Raw genomic sequence first — 22,390 nt, 5'->3', positions numbered from 1 at the left:
TTGCTCATGTCAAGATATAAGTTCAGTTACCACTAACTAGCCCAAATCTTGCGTTGAATAGAGGCTTGAGGAAATCTTTGGTAACCTTTGTTTCGTAAACACTTATCGTGCTGTACCGATGCGACGTCTTTTTTGTAAGTGTTTCTCGGTCCTCTAGTCCCTGTGCTGGACAGCGTATTGCGAATAAGAATTATGTCAATTAAGGCGCGGCCATCGCACTAGAGTCCACCGGCCATAAAAAGGAACATATTTGAGAATGCAGCGGACCATTTGAATAACGGCGGGACTCGTGGAATATTCATGCGGAGGAAAGAAAAATGATATAGATGTAACGTTAAGGGATAAGAAGAGAGCAGAGTGGGTCAGGGAATAAACGGGTGTTAAGGACATCTTAGTCGAAATCAAGAAGAAATGGATATGAGACAGGCATGTAGCGCGATGGCAAGATTACCGCTGGTAAACAGACTGGATTCCAAGAGAAGGCAAGCGCGCGAGGGTGAGGCAGAAAGTAGGTGGGCAGATGAGGTTAAGAAGTTTGCGGGGATAATTTGGCCGCGGCAAGCACAGGACTGCGTTGATTGTTGAAACATGGGAGAGGCATTTGCCCTGCATGCGGTGCGCGTAGTCAGGATGCTGCTGCTGCTGATGATGACTAGTAAAGTAAGCGTGCGCGCTCGTTCAGGCCGTGGCGAGTGCCGGTCCGTCCTGCGGCTGGACCGGCTGACCCGAGGGCGCTCTACCGCTGCGCTGTGGGGCTGCGGGAGCTCGGCGAATACGAGGAGGCGGCCCGTATGCAGCGACGCGCCTTCGTCCTGAAGCCGCGCTCCGAGCACGTCATGAACGAACTCGTGCTCCCGAGGATGACGACTTCGTGGAGCTGGCGCGAGACAAGCGCGTGCAACGGTGCGTACACACTCCACGAGCACTCGTTTGGGCGCTTAGTGTGCGTGAACCGATTATGAATGCCGCGAAATATTGGTTACGGCCAATGCTGCGTTTTTGCGTTATTTACGTTATCTGTCTCGTAACGCTTAGCTCAAAGCGAAAAATGTGGCGTAGGCAACTACTCACTGACTGCTTCGCATGCATGTATCGATTCCCACAATGCTTGGGATGTGTGGAGTTTAAAAAACCTGTAAGCCACATATAGTCCTGTCTGAAGAAAAATTAGAACAAGATGTTCACTTTCTTGTGTGTGAACACTGAGGGGATCTTTAGAAGAAGGAAAAAAAACGCGATGAAATGCTTCGATAGTTCCTGAAGAAATTATTTAATTAGTAAGTATATTGCTAAAAATTTATCACTGCAACTTCATTACGCCACATCAAAAATACAACGGGCTTTTCGTGAAGTTTTACGCGACTTAAACCGTGTCTGGAGGCATCATATTCACTTAATGCGCCCTAAGTAAAGATATGCAGGCAATTTCGCTTATGTAGATAAATTACGCTTCCGCTATGGTTAATGTTTTGAGAACTTATTGAGCCGAACGAGGCCAAATAACAAAAGGAAAAAAAAGATAAAATCTTCAAAATTGCCATTCAAGTTCTCAAGGAAAACTGGCAGCCCTCAGCCGGAGTCCTTGTGCCGTGCTCGCTTCTGCTGCATAAAGACGGATGCGTTTCGGTGCCGCCATATTGGGCTGCATCCTTGCATGTTTAACAACTAAACGAACACTGCTACGGTAGACGCATACGCATGAAAACGATTGGGCTGATGCATTTGACGTTTCATGACCTTATTAATTCATATCGCGATGTACAGAAAACAAGTTTAATAGCCCAAGGTGGCAACGCCCGTGTGTCTTTCGCAAGTTCGCCTGTAGGGCAGGTGTTCTTCGCGCGCTGACCTTTGGTCCGTCCTGGTCTCAGGTGTCTCGGAAGCGCTCTGGAGGCCCTGGATTTGAGCGTGACGCGACGGCGCCTGGCGATCGAACAAGGCGTGGACCCGTACACCAGGCGCGATATCGATAAGTACCTGGGCCTGCTAGCAACTGTGGGAAGCCCGGGCAGGGAGATGCTTTTCACGAGGAACTTCAGCAAGGACGATCTCGCATACGTCCGCATGACGTGTGATGACTTGCGGCTGCCGTATTACCCCATTCCTGGCGGCCTCAGAGTTCGCCGGCCTTCAGTGTGACGTCACCGGTCGCACGGTTGGATTGTACCACGAGCAACGGATCCGCCGGGATAAATGGCCGGTATTGGTGCACTAAAATAAAACTAGCCCTTCGAAGGCACCCACACAGTACCGATAGCCTGTCATCTATAGCGTTGTAGCCAAATATTTCATCACAGAACTGTTTATGCATATCTATAGTCGGTTACAACTAAGAATAAACATCAGCTTCTTTCACGGTCCTCACTGTTTCACCCAGGAGGCATTTGAATGATGCCCCTATTCAATCGCATGTTCTCGTTTCCATGACGTCAAGCACTTTTCGCGTATTTCATGTAATTTCCCTATTCATCTACATGTTCGCGTCGGGTTTTAGGTCGAAAACGGAACGCGTCCCGTCCAATTTGAACTTCCTGTTCAATTTCAGCTTTGATTCAGGCGTCACTGCTGAGCCAAATATGCAAAGCAGGGACGACGAACTTGGTACTCTCCGTGTGCGTTAGCAGTGAAAAAGTACTTACGGTCAAAACTGTGAACACCTCGCACGGCTTTTGCACTGGTGAATGGCGGGCGCGGCACAGTTCTCTAGTTCTGGGGACGGAGCTTTTGTTCACAGGTTGTCACTGCCTATACTTACAATAGCTCATGCCTATATAGTGCATGGCAACGCATTGTTTCGCATCCGATGAATAACCGGTCGCGTGCCATCTTCATGCATTTTGCACCATGTTTTGCACCTTGCCGACTCCCCGTGACCGGCGCGCCGATCATAGCCTCACTATATAAGGACCACAGTTGCCAGTTCCGCTTAAAATAAGCGGATTTGGGCTTTTTTTCGCCGAGTTGAGTGCAGAATTTTCCAGTCGTTTGTCGCGCTTTTAGAGCTTATTAGCATTTTTCAGCAAATAGTTATTTTAGTGATCATCACGTTCACCAGTAGCGCTTTTAGCGTTGACTAATAGCGCGTTTGTCGATGACATCGTGTTTGTGTGTTGAAGCCAAAAACACACGTGGGGGAATCAACAAGCAACGTTAATCATGCACTGGGAAACGTGCATTCAGCCCACTGGAGACTACCTGGAGACAAGGTCAAAACGTAAATATGTGCTTTCGTTCATAGTGTCGGATATTTCCGCTGGACAAAATATTTAAAGTGATTTTTTCAACTCCCCTTTGTATTCGAGTGGCATTTCTATTATAATTAGCGCGATGAAAGCTCGTCCTCCCTGCGTGGAGGGAGCCTCATCGTCTCTGCAGGCATTTTCATAAACTTGTTCTCTCTCTCTCTCAAATATTTTCAAGAATGAGATAATTAATTTTTTGCTTCTTTTGTGCTTCTTCGCGAAAGTCGTGCCGCTTTTTGGGGCTTCTTTCGTGATGGCTATCTGCTTGCTTGCTCGGTAGCATCTGGCAACTCTGCTAAGGACCTTACGCCTCACTGCGGAGGGCGTTAAACGCCTCAGCGTTTAGCCGTGAACAATCTAGGTGCCTAAACATTACAGCCTGTTCTGGGGTCGATATTCTGCTCTTGACCTCGTTTGGAGACAGTATTGGCTAAGGTTTATCGTTTTCTTTATATTTTGTTCCATTACAGTTTACGACGCTAAATATTGGGAAAAAACTACGTATTTACGTACAGTGACACTTCGACACGAAGACGAGTTTTTATTAAGACGACTCGTTATTCCAAAGTTTGGAATGTGCGCGCACCTAGGTAGCTGTTGTGTGCATCGCCAAGTGCTCAATTTCTTGAGGGTATGGCGCGGTTCGCTATGCGAGATGCTGCCGTCACAGCGAGCGAGTTCAGAGCGGGAAAGCATGCCGAACTTAGCTGCTGATACAGAGACTACTACGTGATCACACGTCGAAGTACATTTGCCGTCATTAAAGTGCGTTGTAATAGGAAAATTGGAAAAGACCGCTACTGTGACAAAATTTCTTAAGAGGAGTGCACACACATTCTGTGTTCACTGACAGTATCAAAACAGCATATATATAGGTTGTATTTATAAACGCGGATTGAACATTGCGACAGCGAAAGAAAGAAACGAAGAGAAGTAAATTAAATAAAAAAGAAAAAATAGAGAACGACCAGAAAGAATGAATGACTAGAAAGGAATTATTTATAGGGCTGAACGTCCCAAAGCGACTCGGTGTATGAGAGAGCCGTAGTGGAGGTCTCCCGATAATTTCGACTACCTGGGGTTCTTTAACGCGCACTGACATCGCACATTACACGGGCCTCTAGAACTTCGCCTCCATCGCAATGCAACCGCCGAGGCCGGAATGGAACCCGCATCTTCCTTGTCAGCAGCCGGGCACCATAACCACAAGGCCACCGGCCGCGGCGGCGAAAGGAAAGAAAAATTCGAGTAATGTCCCAAGAACGCTTTCATTTCCTGACTGAGCAGTTAAGTTAAAACATCACACTTGGGTACACAGTTTCCTAAAACGTTCCGCGCACGTGTATGCTACATAATTTATAAAATACACTTTTTAGCGCTTGCAAAATAATAATGAAAGACGTTTTACTCACTTGAGTATACAACTCCAGATTGCTTATTTAGATGACCTAAATGTACATTGCTCATAATTACGCCTGCTGGTCCAGCAGGTGACTAGCTGGGATACTCATAGTATTGCTCTTTTAGCGTTTATATCCACTAAAGCGACGAATACAATGAGCCGCCGGTATCATACACGCCCGAATTCGCGCGCTCTCTTATTAAGTTGTGTATCGTGGTCCTTGCAAGATTCTTAGCCCGCGGCTACCGCAACAAGCGAGCACGCGCAGTACGCACTAAAACGATATACTTTGAAATGAAGAGAAAAAACATCTAGCTTATCTGTCGTCGAAATATAATCAAACAATATAAATCGCGCAACTGTAGTTAGCATGTGAAAGACGCAAATAAATTAACGAACATACCAAAAACAACGAAAGAAACTATCGTGAAGATGAAGAAATAGCGTTCCCAGAAAAAGAAAGGAGGGGGGTTGGGCGGCGCTGTCAACGCCAGGTAACGTGCGCTGATGTCGACAGGTGCTAGCTCCGAGCGCAGTGGCTGCTGGCCTAGTGGCGTGTGGACCCTGCAGCATAAGACGACGCAAGTCCTCTAGTAGAGGATGTGAGGTCGTATCTGGTGGCACAACTCGGTGCGCGTTGAGGTCGCCAGGGAGAAGCCGTCGAGTGCGATCGCAACCGTGTCGTTGCCTAAGCCCCTGAACTCGGGCCACTCGCCCCCTTCGCGCAGCTGAGGCAGCACCCTGCAAGTTCACCACACAAGTGCGCATTGTTTAATGTGGAGGAGTCTACGGTTGTGAGTGCGACGAAAGAAAATGGGGCGCCGAGTTTTTTCACGATACGGCAATTATTGACCAGAATTTGCAGCGCTTTTGTGCAGCCATGTTTCCAGGGGCTGCGTGCAAGCCGGCACAAAGAACGGGAGTCAAGTCATAGCTATATAGAGGCCACGGTCGAGTGCGATAATGCCCAGCTCCTTATCGCGTGCTTGCCTTTCATTCGTAGCAACTTCGCCGTCACTTTCCCCTTGATCTATTTGACGCCAGGCTTCGCCGACAGCTGGATCGACTGTAGTCGAGGGTAACAAATTGTGGTCTGTACAATTCTAGTAAGCTACCTCCAGGTACGTGCCCCCACCCTCCCCGCCCCGTTCCGTTCCCGAAATTCGTCCAGCCTTCTATATTCCCGGGCAACATTTTTTTTTTCTTTTTGCCATGGAAAGGCTCTTTCGAACACTCAGGCCTGACCCCCCCCCCCCCCAAAAAAAAAAAAAAATCCTGGCTACGTGCCTGGCTACTTCACTTACTAATGTAGACGAAGCGCAGGTCAGCAACTAATAACGACATGGTACATGTTATGCCCACTACGAGACGATGCAGGTATACTGCACCATTTGTGCAAGTTCGTTAACGTCTAAAGCTGTTGCCCGTCTTCTCCACACACCAAGCTCACCCTATTGCTTGAGACCACGTAGCCGAATCCAAACTCCGAATCGTTGTACGTATAGGTATAGGCGTTTTCACTTTTCATTTGTAGCATAGTACACTAGCCTCATTGGAAATGGAGCCGGCGACTTTATTGAGTCCGTACCATGCTGCTAACACGACCTGCGTGTATAAACAAAAATGCCAGTAAGCGCTGTGGACGTACCCTTGGTTCGCGAAAGTGGCCACGAGCTTTATGAGCCTGCGGCTGAGGTCCTGCTCCTGGGGCGTTCCCAAACCGCGGCGAAGCGGCACCCCGAACACGAAGTCCAGGTCCTCGTACTGCGCCGGAAACGAATCGGCCCAGCCGCTGAAGCTCGGCTTGTGCACAAACAAGTAGCTGTAGACGCGGTTATTGCCGGAAGACAGGTGCTCCCCCAGGTATTGCACCGGGCACGAAGACAGCACGTCGCCTGCACAGTGAGGTCGCGTCAAAGAGTTTCTATGAGACGCCGATCTGGCGAGGTGCACTGTGACATAGAAACTGTTCAGGAAAAGCGCGGACATGAAGGCAAGGTGAAATCCTGCACTTTCCGATCGATAATTTTCGTTTACTGTGCTCTTGACGCGCATAAGCCACTACCAGTGCCCTTCACCCGGCCGACACATGCTCAATCATACATACAGCCGAGAAAACACGTGTATTTGTGGAGCTACTCATCGAAGCGATGCATCGGAGCTGACGGCCGCGATCAAGCTTTTATTGATATATGTCACACGCCAAACCATTTCAGCCGCAGCTGGCTCCGGTCAGGGAGCCAGCTTCCTTTTTTCGGTAGGGAGGGGGGGGGGGGGTTCAACCATACTTTATGTTCTTGCGTGTGTTTGCATATGTGCGTGCAGATATGCACACCTGAACTGAAAAACTCCGGGGGTTTCAACACCCCCTCCCCCTCTCGACAACGCCAGTGCATATGGCTCCGGTTTACTCCATGAACCAGTTTTGCCGCCTATATATCACGGATGAGCCCACGTCCTTTACGGAATATCTTGTTACCGGATCCGTGGACAGCATTAGCTGCGTAACAACATCTTGTTAACTCTGTCCAGCAACAACGCGTTTAAAACGCCTTTGTGTTGTGAGTGTCCTCGGCGAATAATTAGAGTACCTGAGTGATAACGTCTCTGTTGATGCTTTGTCAGCAGTTACGGAGAATATGGAAATTTAATTCAAGAACAGCTCCATCTCCTCTCTGGTTAAAGCACGTGCGACAACACCGCGCTACCATAAGCCGTCATCGGTTGCATCAAGAAAGACAAAAATAAATTTAAAAAAAGAGATAGTATTCTAGACTACGATATATAAACACCTTATCGTAAATTTAAAAAAGGAACGGGCTCATTGACTAGTGGTCGCCGCCCCGTTTCTCCTAGAAAGATAATCATGATCGGTAATCAAGTCAAGTCGACGCCCCTTTGCTTCTTCGCCCTTGAAACGCGTACGCTATTATCTTTGTCTGCGCTCTGGTCAATACCTGCATCTCAAGATGTCGCTACCAGCATTGTGTTGCTTCCATGCACGTATGGTGAATCAGTAAACTACAGTAAATGTTTACTGCCAAACTAAAACACTCTAATGAACTCTGCATGTGCGTGACACCATGCCACCAGCCCGGCGTCACCAGTGCTCTATCGACGAGCTAAAATCTTAGGGCTCGTTCACACCTGCGACTAGCACAGAGCCGCAAAGCCATTGCTCGCAAATGGTTTGTAAATAACTGCTTTGGCCGCAAACGTGAGACTGCAGTCGCAGACGTCTGAGCTAAGCAGATGCGCAGGAACAGCACGTAAGCTTCTTTTTCGAGGCTATATCGATGCTAACAGACATGAATTCTGTGTGTTGGCGGCTATAAATCGCACGCAGGTGTGAACGTCTGTCGTGCAGAGTCGCTTTTTGGTCGCCAGTCGCAAGTGGCGCGCGTACCAAGCAGCTGCTTGACAAGCGTGCGGTTGTCCCACGGGCCGGCGTCGGTGTAGAGCGCGATGAGCCGTGCCACGTCGAGCACGCCGTACGCGGCCAGCAGCTCGCTCAGCTTGGCGTGCTTCCGGAGGCTCATGTAGACCTCAGCCAGCACCACGCCCTCGCCGGACACTGTGCCCAGCAGCACCTCCTTGGAGTGGATTGCGTCCGGCAGCAGCTGGCTGGGGTACGCTGTTGCCCCGCGTGATGTCAGTGCATGCAAGCACTCAGAGATTGAAACTAATATGTATTCTTCAATGGGTACTTTACGGGCGCCATTGAAAAGCTTATATTTTCCTTTTTCTTTTTTCTCGTAAAGATGCGCGCAGTTAACTGGACCACTGGACGAAATTGATATTTGGTGTGCACGGCACGTAAAGGGAGGGCACGCGAATGGGAAGCACAATGCAAAGTGCTTTTGTCCATCTCATTCCGTTTACATTGCATTCTTACCCGCCGCGGTGGTCTGAGTTGTTATGGTGCTGACCCCACGGTCGCGGTATCGAATCCCGGCCGCGGCGGCCGCATTTCGATGGAGGCCGAATGCTATAGGCCTGTGTGCTTAGATTTAGATGCACGCTAAAGAACCCAGTACGACGTCTCATAATCTTGGTTTTGGGACGTTTGATTATTGTTACTGTGCATTCTTTCGCTGATAATCGGGCTTCCATGTCTTGAAACATCCGGAGTCGTCAGGGTGAATTTTGGCCATGTAGGGACTGAGTTTCTGATGCCAGCATCGCCTGACCGATAGCGGTAGAATGGTACTCTAAATTAGGTCATTAGAAGTACGTGTTCTATAAATTACGGTATTTTACAGCAAACAGCCGACGCGAATAAGTTTCGCGCCAATCATGCTTATAAAACGACGCTTCACATCCCTAAAGGCTCCTTCACACCTGCGATTTTCTAGAACCGGTCGCGCGACCATTTCCGACCCGCTATCAAAAGCGACTCGACGCGACCGATGTTCACACCTACGGGCGACTTATATCCATCGACACACCGAATTCACGTGGGCTCGCATTGCTATTGCCCCGCAAAATAAGCTGACGTCCTGTTCCTGTGCATCTGATTGGTTCAGAGGTTTGAGACTGTAGTAGTGCGACTGAAGAGTCGAGCAGCGAGCGACTGAGCCAAGGCAGACTTGGTCGCGTGACCAGTGCTAGTCGCTGCAGGTGTGAACGAACCATAATTCGGCTAGTGCCAGTCATACATGCTTTGACGAAGTGAGCGAATGAACGACCGGAAATTATTGGAAACTTAGTTTTAACACGATAGCGTCAAAGAGTCCGTGTCGTAGAAATTCTTGTGTCGGCGTCGCTGTTTGTGAGCTCACCAGGAAGGAACTCTGTGTCGAAGCTTGGTCCGAACACAAAGTCGATGTCTTTGTGCGCTCTGCGTTGCACGAACAGCTCGGGCTCCACCTTGCGCAGGCATTCGATCGCCAGCTGTGACACGTCGTCCGTAGTTTTGCACTTGAGATTCACCTGGAGCGAGCGCACGTTGCGCAAGCTGGCCTCGCCCGTGTTGTTCTTGAAGAGGCGCAGCGCAGAGCCGCTTTGCAGAATCAACCTGCGATAATAGCGCCATCCAGGAGGACATCAAAACGTGCAAAATACGCCACTCTTCTCCTAGTTTATTTAAACTGCACAATAAGGGGATTTCAAAGAAATTATTTTTCCTCTAGCAATTGAACACTGGAACAAATTGAAGCCCACTGGCGACTCATCCTTAAGCCAATGTTATTGTAGGATAATTAAACTTGCTATAAGCGCTGAGCCAATGTCATGTTACTAATGTATAGCTCTTCTCATTCATAGTTATTTTACGTGATATTCTCTTCGATAAATTTGTTACTAAAATTTTTAACGCTCTGTTTTTCTAATAGCAACGTATAACGTTAAGCATGCATTACTGTGTAACCAAAGTAATTTTATTGTCCGTTTACCCGCCATGATGTCTGACAATATTGGCAGTATTCTCAAATAAATAAAAATAAATAAATAAATAAATAATAAATAAATAAATAAATAAAATAAATGAAAACAAGATTCCTAATTCGCTGATATAAGCGGTGTTTTATACTAATTGTCTTTTTAACTCGCTGCGGGAATTTTATTTGTCTTCCGGAAAACGTTCAGAAGGGGATAGCACCAGCTCGCTTGCGCGGTCGACCGCGTTCACGGAGTGAAATATATATATATATATATATAATGGTGTATGTGTGTGTTTATGTAAATTTGAGCGCAGCTTTACGTGTGTTTTCGTAAGTACCTTAGCGGCAGCGGCGAAAAGCTTTGGCCTCGACGACGCAAATGCCTCAGCTTCGGCGGCGCAGATCACAAATGCTATGGCGCCATCTGGTAGTCTCGTGCGACACTCTGCTTTTCCTCCTCACCCTCTCGCCATCCTCTCCGCATTCGCTTTCATGTTTCGCTGTGTTCGTTTTCTATATTACGACAGACGAGGCACGCCGACGCTCAACGCAGGAACGGGGCCTAAGAATTGCGCTCTAAAAATTTCGCCCAGTATGAATTGCAACATGCTATCAATGCTAGAAGTAGCACCAGAAGTGCAATGCGGCGTCGACATGGCAAAATTTAGTGAAATAAGCACTGTTTGAGTTACTGGTGTTCTTTAAATCAATTTAACGCTTTGTCATCGTTCATGCTTGGGGCCCCTTCAAACACAGCCACAGTGTTGCAACTCATATTGAGCGTGACTGGACCGTATGTAGCAAGGGCGCTGTTTTTGCACGCGCAGCAATAGCTGCCTCATTTTCTTTTCTTTTTTTCATCTTTCACCTTGGCGAGTGTATGGTTTTTGTACCAGCAGTTGCCTCGCGTTCTGTCCCGCCAAGATGCCCCTCCACGTATCCTTCAGATCCGCACTTATGTATGTGCGAGAAGCCCATGTGAGCTAGAAAGCTTGCTATCGCTTTCAGTGTGCCCACCTTCCTCTAGTACCGATCGATTTTGCGGCCGTTCTTGTACCTGGGCACCTCCTTGACCCAGTGGGGTTCGGGCGAAAGCAGCTGGTAGCCGACGGATACGGCACCGGCCTCGTAGCCGTGTAGCACCAGGCGGTCTGGGTCGCCGCCGAAGAAGCGCACGTTGTCGCGCGTCCACTCGAGCGCCAGGCGCTGGTCGTACAGCGCCAAGTTGCCGGGAGAAGACTCGCTGCTCGCGTTCGCCCTGAGGAAGCCCAACGGGCCGAGCCTGAAGTTGGGTACCACGACCACCAGGTTGCCCAGCGCCGACAGCAGTTCACCGCGCAACGAGTCCTGGCTGTTGCCTCCGTAGTAGAACTGGAAGCCGTGCAGGAACACGAGCACCGGAAGACCCTGCGGAGACGCACACTTCCCTTGGTCTAGCCCAGCTGCTGGGCATCAACTTGTTATTGGGCAATGTGGTTGGATGTATGATTTCTTTCGAACGGCATAATGGCGGCACAAGGAACGGACCACAAAAGTACAAGTACCCTTACGAACTGTTTCCATTGCTACGCATTGTGTGAGACCTTATAAGCTTATCCAGAGACGTGTACACCAGGTGTGGGCCTCACATACGCGTTTATGAGGTGACAACACGACAACGTCCACGGCGACGACGCAATCACGCCTTGAACGTCCGTAAACAATATCTATCGTAATAAAATCCAACAGAACTCGTTTATATGAATAAGTGTCCATGTCCACGCGATAGCATTTGCAAGTGGGATGCGCGTGCTGAATGCTAGCAGCAATGTCGGCTCGAGCTAACGGCATAAGGAGTGCAAAATAATATGTTCCGGGAGACCTTTGCGTTGATGCTGGGCGTCCACACGTTGAGCCGCAGGCAGTCCTCCGAGCCACTGTTGGCTGCGTCGTACACGGAGAAGTTGCCGATGCGTAGCGGCTGCTGCAGGCACGGGGCGCTGCCCGCCGTGGTCTGTTGCGCCCACTGGCCGGGACGCACGGGCCTCCGGAACCGCAGCTCGCCACCCGTCGCGTTGCCGAACGGGATGCCCAGGAAGCTGTCGCACTCGAGTCCGCCTTCGACACGCTCGTGCGAGCCGTGGTACGTGCCTGCGTGCGGTCATTCAGGTCGGACAATGGCGTCCAACTGAAAAGCTTCCCACGATATCATGGATTGCCTAGTCGGTGCGCTGACGAGTGTAAAGTGTATCAGCGGCCTCCTTTTATGCGACGCTATTTCGCGACGCAGCGAGCGATGGAAAGGAAAATGATAGGTGTAACCTTAAGAGACAGGAAGAGAGCAGAGTGGGTCAGGGAACAAACGGGGGTTAAGGATATCATAGTTGAAATTAAGAAGAAATGAATATAGGCCGGGCACGTAGCACGTCGGCAGGATAACCGGTGGTCATTACAGGTAACTGACTGGATTCCAAGAGATGGCAAACGCGTGAGGGGTAGACAAAAATTAGGTGGGTAGATGAGATTAAGAAGTGTGTAGGTAAACGTTGCAGCAGAAAGCACAGGACCGAGTTGAATGGGAGAGGCCTTTGCCCTGCAGTGGGCGTAGACAGGCTGATGATGATTTCGCGGCACTGAGGTATGCATACAAGCAATCTAAAACTCTTATCCGTCCTCCCGTGTGAATCAAGCTTAACAGTCGCTAAACCATACTAACCTGGCGACACTAAAACTACTGGTAATTCTGCTTATTAAAGGGTCTGGGAATGAGCCTGTTGGTATGGTTTCATGACTGCCAAACAGCACGAAAGACGAACGTACACAGGAAAAACAGCGCTTGGTCCTCATCCTCTCTGTTGTTCCTGTGGTTCGTCTTTAGCGCTGCTTTATATATATATATATATATATATATATATATATATATATATATATATATATATATATATATATATATATATATATATATATATATTATATATATATATATGTGTGTGTGGTGTGTGTGTGTGTGTGTGTGTGTGTGTGTGTGTGTGTGTGTGTGTGTGTGTGTGTGTGTGTGTGTGCGTGGTGTGTGTGTGTGTGTGTGTGTGCGCGCGCGTATTTATTTGGGCATAACACAAACAGGGTTTGCCCGCGAGGTAAGGCAAAAGAATAACTTCAAACCTCCTGACTAGGCCTTACCTCACTGGGGCAGCAGAGGCAACGAATTTGAAAGTTCCAAATTAACTTTAAACATAATCAATAAACAAGAACATAATCACTGATGCAGAAAAAATATAATCACTGATTTCAGTATTAAACTAATGATAGTAATGAACATAATAAACGCAATTACATAATCACAGCAAGAAAATAATCACAAGTGCAGTGAGGATAACAAGAACAATCAGTCCAGTCATGAATTGTGCTTATGTATTGCCGATTTAAAGAAAGCCATTTCGTGGGCAGAAGTTCGCGGACCATTCAAGTGCTGATTGAAATGCATCATTTCGTCATCCGGCGGCCAGGCACTAGGGCGTGAGCCATCGTACTTGGCAGCTCTATCTCGCACTGTCAAGACAAGGCGACTGCGACCACTTGTCCTTTCGGTGGACTTTTCCTTTCGGATGAAGGCTGCTTGGGAATCGTGTCGATGACAAGTCGCTACGAGGCTCAAAACGAATTTTTGGTTGTGACACGGGGTGCTCGAAGGCACCAATACGTTTTTTTTTTTTTTTTAGTCTGACGAAAGAGCACGTCTTCATTCGGAAATAACTGGCTAAAAATGCATAAAACATTTATCCGTAGCATCGGTGGTCCCGCAGAAATGTGACAGCACAAGCCCTGGCAGCCATGCTGGACTCGTCGAAAGTTCAAAGGTCGCAGATGCGAAATGGCTCAGTATAGTAGATTAGCGTTAAATCTTTACCTCAAGGTATGCAGAGCCTGTTCTCCGTTCGCGACATACATACATGGTATATATACTATCAGGGTGGATAGAGTACCCCATGCGGCGTCCACTTGCACGTTTATCTGCGTCTTGGCCAGCACGGCGAACAGCACCAGCGCCACGATGGGCAGCGTGATGACGGCCGCCACCGCGAACAGCACGGGCGCGCCACGGCGCTGGGCGGTCGCATCGCTGGTCGGTTGACCACGTGGCGCTCGAGCACTTTGTCCAACAGAGCGTCTTCCTCTTCGCCCCGCTGGGCTCCGATAACTGCAGCCAGGGACGACTGCACCAGTGCAGCCATGAATGTCACCATCCATCTCTCGTTCTTATAATGGCGTATGGTACAAAAAGTTACGCTTACCCTGGAGGCACGCCGAGACTGGTTTATTTTGCTCAGAGCATTCGGTGAAACTTGCGTGTTCGAGAGTGCCGAGACTGGGGACATCGGAGGAAACGGGCTACTCTGAAACCCGATGCAACACAGTTGAGCGTGAGACACCTCATTCATTCATTCATTCATTAAGCAAACTACCTTGCAGTGTTCGAGAGATTTATAGACTGGGGGCTTAAATCGAGTATAAAAGGTATATTCATGATACATTGCGCTTGCTCTTCGGCCAGCCGCTTTGACCAAAAGGAGCTGACAGGCATTTCTCTTCTTTGCTGGTTCTCTGGTACAGTGAATACCACACGTCGAGACAGTGTTTCATGCGCCAGGCATTTGTCATGCTTCTCTACACGGTATGTATAAAAATTAAATTCTATTATCTCTCTCTCTATCTCTAATTCTTGGGAAGAAAGCGGTTCTGAATGCAGGGTTCTTTCCTTATCAAAACAGCTCTTCGCGGTACCGTTCCAAGTCGAGCCATGGAAGCCTATCCACAAAATGGCGAGGCACGAGGCTTCGGAGCTTTCCTTTCTCAAAAAAAAAATTAAGTAATCAAAAACATGTCGAGAAATTTCCTATGTCTCGAAGGGGCAATTTCTTTGTCAGAATGCATGAACGATGGTATAGGGATCGAATCCTGGCCGCGGCGGCCGCATTTCGATGGAGGCGAAATGCTCGAGACTCGTGCACCTAGATTTAGGTGCACGTTAAAGCACCAGATGGTCCAAATTTCCGGAGCCTTCCACTACGTCGTCTCTCATAATCATATCGTGGTTCTGGGACTTAAAACCCCTGCCATTTAGAATGCACGAACTTTTCCCTGCCTGTTTTGCATGTTCTCGAAAACAATGCGCTCGCTGCTATCCTGCCAAGTATACTACGTCACGCTGATGACGTGCCTGTCATTTGCGACCCATGCACTGGTTCACGTGTTAAACAAAAAGGCACGCAATATACAGGAAGAGAGTGATTAGCTGAGCTAGTTGGTATGTATTTATATTAATAAACAGCGCGAAAAAAACTAGAGACAAAAGGGAAGAACAACACGGGACTAGCGCTGACTGCCAACTGAAACATTGCCTCGATGAAGGCCTCGGTTGACTTGACAAAGAGCTGGATTATCTGAGCGTACGAAGATAGTTATCATTTTTTACTGGTTTTTGCTTCTTGTTTTTCTAACCGGACCCTCTGGTGCACGTGGTATGCAGCTCTGTTATGTAAAGGGGCACTAAAGGCAAATAACAATTATGTCAGAGTAAAAGCTCAGTGTATGACAACGTCTAAAACGGCAATATTATCAACAGCAGTGCCTACTTTGGGAAATTAAGCTAAATGTGTCACACGATGAGCGCCACAAGTGGGACATTTTGGAAGTGACCCCGTGACGTGTGAGAGTCTGAATACAATTAATCGCTGTTGCCGGATGCCCGAATGGTGCACGCCGCCAGTGCACGCCGCCGCGCAGTAAAGGCGGGCAACGTTGGGCACGGCAACAGTGACGTGCGAAATACCGCTTTCAGGCGGGTGATTTGAAGTGGGCTAACGTGATGCGGACCACTAAAACGTGATTTTATTTCAAGATAAGCACTTCCTTGGCATAAAGTAGCACTACGAGGTTTCTGGACAGTTATTTCAACAATCAACGTCAACTTAATATTTGCCTTTAGTGTCCCTTTAAGCATGGTATGCGTAATAAATGTTTCCGTTGGCAGTCAGCGCTCGTCCCGTGTTGTTCTTCCCTTTTGTCTATAGTTTTTGCCGCGCTGGGTTTATTGCAATTGTAGCGAAGCGTTCGAACTTGGTAATGGGTCGCCCTCTCGAGCACCTTCTAGTGGGTCGCCCTCTTCGGCTCGAAGAGAACGACCCATTACCAAGTTCGAACGCTTCGCTACAATAGCAATAAACCCAGCGCGGCAAAAACTATAGACAAAAGGGAAACTTACCACCCGCAGACGAATGGCCTAACCGAACGCTTTAACCGCACGCTCGGCGACATGCTCTCGATGTACGTCGCCGCCGATCACACCAATTGGGATGCCATTCTGCCCTTCGTCACCTACGCCTATAACACCGCCCCTCAGAGCACTACTGGTTTTTCACCCTTCTTCTTACTGTACGGAAGGCACCCGTCGCACACCATGGACACGATACTTCCATACAAGCCGGATCGCTCTGAATGTGCGCCTATTTCTGCCACCCAGACTTGCTGAGGAGTGTCGTGAGCTCTCCAAGACCTTCACTACGCATAACCAAGAGCGGCAGAAGAGCATTCGCGGTGACAACATCACTTCTGCGCCCACGTTCCCCTGGAGCGCTCGTTTGGCTCTCTGTCCTACCACTGCAACTGGCCTTTCTTCCAAACTACTGCCCAAATACGAAGGCCCCTACCGTGTCGTCGAATGCCATCCCCGGTCAACTACCCCGTCGTGCACGCCATAGAACCGTCTTCGAAAAGCGCCGTGTGGGGCGCGTGCGGACATTGTCACTGGGTGAGCGCCTAAGCCTTAACCACGACCCCTCATAGTGACTAGTTGCTAGTTCGCCAGGTGCTCCCTTTCCTACCCGGGGGTAATTGTAGCGAAGCGTCGAACTTGGTATGGGCGTCCCTCTCGAGCACCTTCTAGTGGGTCGCCCTTTCGGCTCGAAGAGAACGCAGCTCGCGCTGAGAGTCGGCCCCACCTTGACTGTCGTTGTATCGTCGAGTATCGTCGCCGCTAATAAACCTCTTTATACTATGAATACGGAAGACTTGAGGACAACCCCGAAAGTAACATACTTTGCTTCCGTTTTAAAGAAGCGCTTAAAAGAGGACGCCGGTGAGACTGCAAACCATGTGCATTACGTTCCAAAAATCATACCCAGCAATTCCGGACATGTGGCATACGGACCTTAAAGATACCACGTGGCATACGGACCTTAAAGATTCATAATTCCCGCTATGACTTCGACAGCGTAGCGGACACAAAGACAGACGACAATATCGGCTTTCACCAACGCGCGCGAACCGGCAATCGCCGACTGATAACAGCAACGCATGCCACGAGCGGCGGCTGCTCAACTGTGAATCAGCACTATACTCGGGGACAACTTTCTGTGGCAATGCCAAGGCTACAGAGCCGAACCACCCGTTTCGTCAGTGTCGCTGCGCAGCTGGAAGTAGTTCCGTAAAAAAAGTGTCTTTGTGCGCACCTAATTGTTTAAAAATGTGCAGTTATAACTTTTAGCTGTTAAATGATAATGCCAGAAAATTATTAGTGATATTATTGAAATAGCGTTATATTTAGATTTTCGGGGTTTTTTTTTTTAGTTGCCGCGTTCCCCACAGGCGTCGCATTGGCTTTCTTCCTTCACCATCACCCTTCAGAAAAAAGATGGCCTCCGCGTCGCCAGTGCCTTCTTCCTCTGGTTGCTTGCCAATTGGCTCGCCGCACAGTATATTCAAGAAGCTTGAGTACCAAAGCTGTCGAAACAAACAATCATGTGGTTGGCAACGTGTACGCCCAAGTGAGACTGACGCAGCCGGGACTCTCCGTCGCTTCCGTGTTTCGTTCTGTTAGCCAGCTTACCGCCGTGAGCGAGCGTACTGTCGCACGGCTCAAGGCGGATGTTCTAAAGGGTACCCTGAAGTACCCGAACGCAAAGGCTTCGTTTCGCTGCTGATCACCACAAAAGGTACTGGAAGGCAAGAGTGCAGCGGTACGATAGTTTTACCATGTCTGCTCTTCGCCGGAAAGTCATCAGTACTCCGAAACTGAAACCGAAACAAGTTCATCGGGGACTACTTTGGCGCAGTAACACAGAGCAGTTAGCTCCGCCCCCATAGCTTTCACTTCATTGCCACAGAAAGTTGTCCCCGAGTATTCGCAATGCCCATAGACTGTCGCGCCGCCAAGCGGATTCAGGACGTCCTCTCGAGAGGGTTAGTAACGATAAATAGCAGCACTACGCAGTCGCTCCCTTGTTCGGCTGTGCTAACCTCAGCGTTAACGCATTGACAGGAAGGAACACTACGACTGCATCAGTTCACGACTGCATCAGTGCATGTTCCCTGCATCAGTGAACAAACCGGGCCCTCCGTGACATGAGAATCTGATTCGTTCTTGCGAGACGCGAAGTTTTCGTGAAAATCGTTGGCAACTCGCGCTTTCATGCTAGCCCCCGCGTACGCATACTATCAGCTTCGCGAGGCTTTCTGTAGCCACGTAGTTAGTTAAATGTTATCGTCTGACATGTTCAGTTGAATCTCACCCTGTTTTACTTGCATATAGCATTGGTCAGTGTTTCTTGTAGAGCATGAATCCCATAACACTGTACGCGGGAGTCGCGCGGGCTCGCGATGTGCTCTTGTAAAACTCAGCGATCTAAAGTTGTCGATACAGTAAAATAGGACCTCTATCCTTTGCAGCAAAGCGCTGTTACTAATCGTGCGAGCACGTTTCAATCATTCGAGGACGCGTCTGCTCCACGCCTTTCGTGCGCGAACGCTTCCACACCGTCCTTCTCCAGTGGTTGGTGTTGTTTCATCATTTCATAGCCAGCTCTGCGCCGTTGTTTGTGTCGTTTGTTGATAGGGGCAGCACACTGCCGATTTGCTCGTTGACCGATCCGAGAGCATAATGTTCTTCGCGCCCAGACGTCTCTCTAATTGTAACGTGGTGACGCGGAGTGGTCGCAGTCGTTCGGCGGAGGAATTTCTTCGGATTGCTTTCAGCAGTGATGTTGAAAGAAACCACCTTGACACGAGGATTGTTTACTGGACATTGAACTGTGAAAGCACCGAGAGTGACAGCTGTGACAGCGACGATGAACGCTCACTGACTCACGAGGAGCGAGTTGCACTTCACGTCCCCTCGTGCGTTAATGTTCTTTACGCTCGTAAGTCCTTTGATTGTATTTAACGTATGATATCCTTGAGCGAGATCAAATAAAAGCATAGTTCCTCTTGTACTTCGCATGTATCACAATTATTGTGGATATTATGGAGCGCCGCATCGCCAACACGCTCGAGCTCGACCACGCGCGAATGGTTAGAGCGATGAACGTGCAGTCACGGCCACAATCCACGCCTCTCGGCTAACTTCTTCGACGTTGCGAACGCATACGTGTGCATTCTTTTCGATATTCATGTTTGGATCGGGCTGATCAAATCTGCAACATGCGAGTGAAGTGAATTGCACGCGGCTAAGTCTCAGCATGGCTGTGACACGCGCTCTGAATAGATGTTAAATGCTCGTGTTCCGTTGAAGACGTAAACCGCGTTCCCGACTGCGCAGTAATGACGACGGCGTATTATGTTTGCAAACCATAACCACGTTAAACGTGCGGTCCCGTTCTGCAGCGATGACGCTACTCGCTGGCGGCCTACTACTGCGGCAAATCCGCCAGGCAGGCTCGGTACGTACTACCGCGGTGTGCCGTTCAGCTCATACTCAATTTTGTTCATGTAGTTTTATGCAGCACGCACCGATTTCGCAAGCATCGTTATGCACGGTAACGGATCTGAAATATAACCTTCACACCGCGCAAATAATTGGTTGGGGGACTTTGCACTTTCCATGTTTGGGAAAGTATTTTAGTCTCATATCCAATTCAGCGCGTCCATGACTTCATCCGGTGAAAGTGGCACGGGCCGTACGTCCGCACGTCCTATCTGTTCCTATGCTAACAAACGGGTTGACCCTCCTCGGCGCCATCTTGAAACTTAGTATCGAAGCTTGGGCGTGTTGGTTAGACTCGAGGGGATACAGCGCAGAGAAAACGAGACAGAAAGGCGGACGCACACAGCGCTGACTTCAACACTTTTATTGGTAGAAAGGGAAGGATGAAATTTATACACTTCGCTGACATGCGCCACAACGGGGCAACTGACGATTTTTTTTTTGACTTTATACATAGAGCAACCATCACGCGCACACGGGCGTATCACTCATGTCTGTTTAGATATGATATTTCATGAGATGAAAGTGCTACTCGAAGGAGAGCTGATCAACTGCTATCGAACTTTCTGATGAAGTCTGCCTCGTGATTTCGCGTGTCAACTGCAAAGAATGCTGGCCAGGCCTCGCTTTTTTCAAAGAAGGGCGCGCAGCCCATCACTACAATTGAATCCCCAAGTGCCCTGAACCCGTGTTGTACACCTTGTTGTGGGCTCTCTTAGACGGTCGTTTAAGCACCTACCAGTCTGGTCCCACTTTTCTTCCCACAGGACAGAGTAATCACGTATACCACCCAGTGGTACAGGGCACAAACTGCTTTTTGCTTCACAGAACAGCCATTACGGCTGCCACCGAAGCAACTTGCAAGCTTGGACAACGTTCTCCGGTGCGGAAAACCCACCTTAACGCCAGCACGTTGCCCTACCTCTAAGTTTGTTGGGACAGATCATGTATGTACGGAAGTACAGCAGTTTTTTTCTTTTCAACGTGCGCAACTGGTACCGGTCATTTTCACCACGTCTGATTGTTTTAACAGCTTTTCCGCACAGCCGAAACAAGCCTTCGTATACCCTGCAGAACCAAGCGGCTAACCTGGGCGTCAAACTTTGTTGATCGAATGCGGACACGACCTTCTAAGGGCATTGACGAGCCACATTCGCTATTCCTCTTTTTTACTAATTTTGAATGAGCGGAATGGAATGACAGAATGGTTTTCCGCTCCTCTGTTCAAACACCACATCATTTCGCTAGAGAGGTACAGTTTGATATCCAAAACCTTAATAACCATTTTCGGTAATTCGTGCGTCCTTCAGCGGAAGTAGGTTCGCCTAACACATTTAAGACTTCGTCCGCAGTTTGTTTTCAAATGCCTCTTCGGACAATCAATGAAAATCAAGAAATCATCTACAATATCTTCACACTTTTTCAACTACGGACACTCGAGGTTGGACAGAATTTGCGATCTTTTGGCACGGTGATATCGCTTATGAGAGGTGCCAGGCACGACCCGATGCAAACGCCACTTTTTGTATTTACTCAACCTTCCCACGAGCAACCGTTGATTGAAGGTACATTGTCATCAAATTCATAAACCCCGTCACTGCGATCCCTGTGGCGTTCTGGAAAGCTGTTGGCCCGAAACTGTCAATAGCGTCTTCTACACATTTTAACATGTCGTCCTGTGGCAGAGAATAATATAAATCCTTAACGTCTACAGAAAAAGCACTCAGGCCCTTGCTGTTTTGCGTCGCCTTTCTTGTCCTCGTTTTCTCTTGCGCTGTATCCCTCCGCCATCTTGAAAATCACGGCGCGCCACCTATAGTTCGTGGGCATTGCGAATAGTTTTGTTGCAAAGTGGCTCGGTCCTTCTTCAAGACGACGGAATCTGGAAAGGGTGTCCTGCCCTTCCTCTCACTTTTATTTCAATATTTTCCGAGTTTCTTCCATATTTTTCGTCCGATCGTACTGCCGTTGGCCTCCTGGTTCCTTTTAAAGTTGGCGTGCACGCCTTTTGTCGCTGCCGTGTTTTGAATCATAGAAGCTAATTTTGAGAATAATACCATCTTAAATTATGATGATGGTCGCGCGTTTCGGACTATGCATACTCAGGCTTGACTTCCCTCATTTTCGTTGGCGTCAGTTTACACAACCATTATATTGCACAACTGGGTGAAAGCGCCAAGCCGTGTGTTACAGTCGCTAACAGACTCCGCTTTTTTGTGTTCAATAAGCGACTGAACTAAGGCACAAATTTATTTGAATACTGATTATTATTCAGTAACCTTCGTTGAAGTATTTTAATTAGGCGCCATAGTTTTAACCGTGTTGCTTTCCTTTCTCAAACTCATAATAAAATACGCCCTAAATAACGTACGTTCCTAAGCACAGTACACAATTTACAGCTCGCCCTCGCCATTCTTCTCAGTGTTTCTGAAAATGAAATGAAATCGAATAAACTGACAAATCCCACCTCAATGCCTCAATGGATAATCTGCTAGTCAGCAGATTTGTGCGAAGTCATGGATTGAAACCAAGCTATTGCGGCCTGCTTAAAGCAGAAAAAAACGAAAACAAAAACGTGTTTCTTTACGTGACAACGTACATTAACAGGCCCTTCACGAAATCCATTGAA

The 22,390-nt window shown here is 48.5% G+C and overlaps 1 protein-coding gene across 1 annotated transcript; it reads right to left on the bottom strand.

Moving 5' to 3' along the window:
- Positions 1 to 4,811: 4,811 nt before the first annotated feature.
- Positions 4,812 to 14,236, bottom strand: LOC119393107 (acetylcholinesterase-like). The gene is made up of 7 exons (XM_049415863.1): positions 14,166 to 14,236; positions 13,988 to 14,124; positions 11,887 to 12,155; positions 11,056 to 11,432; positions 9,426 to 9,661; positions 6,293 to 6,539; positions 4,812 to 5,385 (listed from the first exon to the last, which is right to left on the bottom strand). The coding sequence occupies exons 1-7, from the start codon at positions 14,234 to 14,236 to the stop codon at positions 5,235 to 5,237; spliced, it is 1,488 nt and encodes a 495-aa protein (XP_049271820.1). The 3' UTR covers positions 4,812 to 5,234.
- Positions 14,237 to 22,390: the final 8,154 nt, after the last annotated feature.

Source organism: Rhipicephalus sanguineus, chromosome 5 (genome assembly GCF_013339695.2).
Source record: "Rhipicephalus sanguineus isolate Rsan-2018 chromosome 5, BIME_Rsan_1.4, whole genome shotgun sequence".
Classification (NCBI taxonomy): Eukaryota; Metazoa; Arthropoda; class Arachnida; order Ixodida; family Ixodidae; genus Rhipicephalus; species Rhipicephalus sanguineus.
Note: the sequence above shows the minus strand (reverse complement) of the source record. Positions and strands in the feature narration are given on the sequence as shown.

Bases quoted from the DNA above. Each gene is read 5' to 3' on its own strand.
- LOC119393107 (XM_049415863.1), bottom strand. From the start codon at position 14,236: ATGGCTGCACTGGTGCAGTCGTCCCTGGCTGCAGTTATCGGAGCCCAG. The intron at 12,156-13,987 runs GTACTCTATCCA...GACCGCACGCAG, and splicing joins GCAAGTGGACGCCGCATGGG to GCACGTACCACGGCTCGCAC. The intron at 9,662-11,055 runs GTACTAGAGGAA...CTATTATCGCAG, and splicing joins AACGGCCGCAAAATCGATCG to GTTGATTCTGCAAAGCGGCT.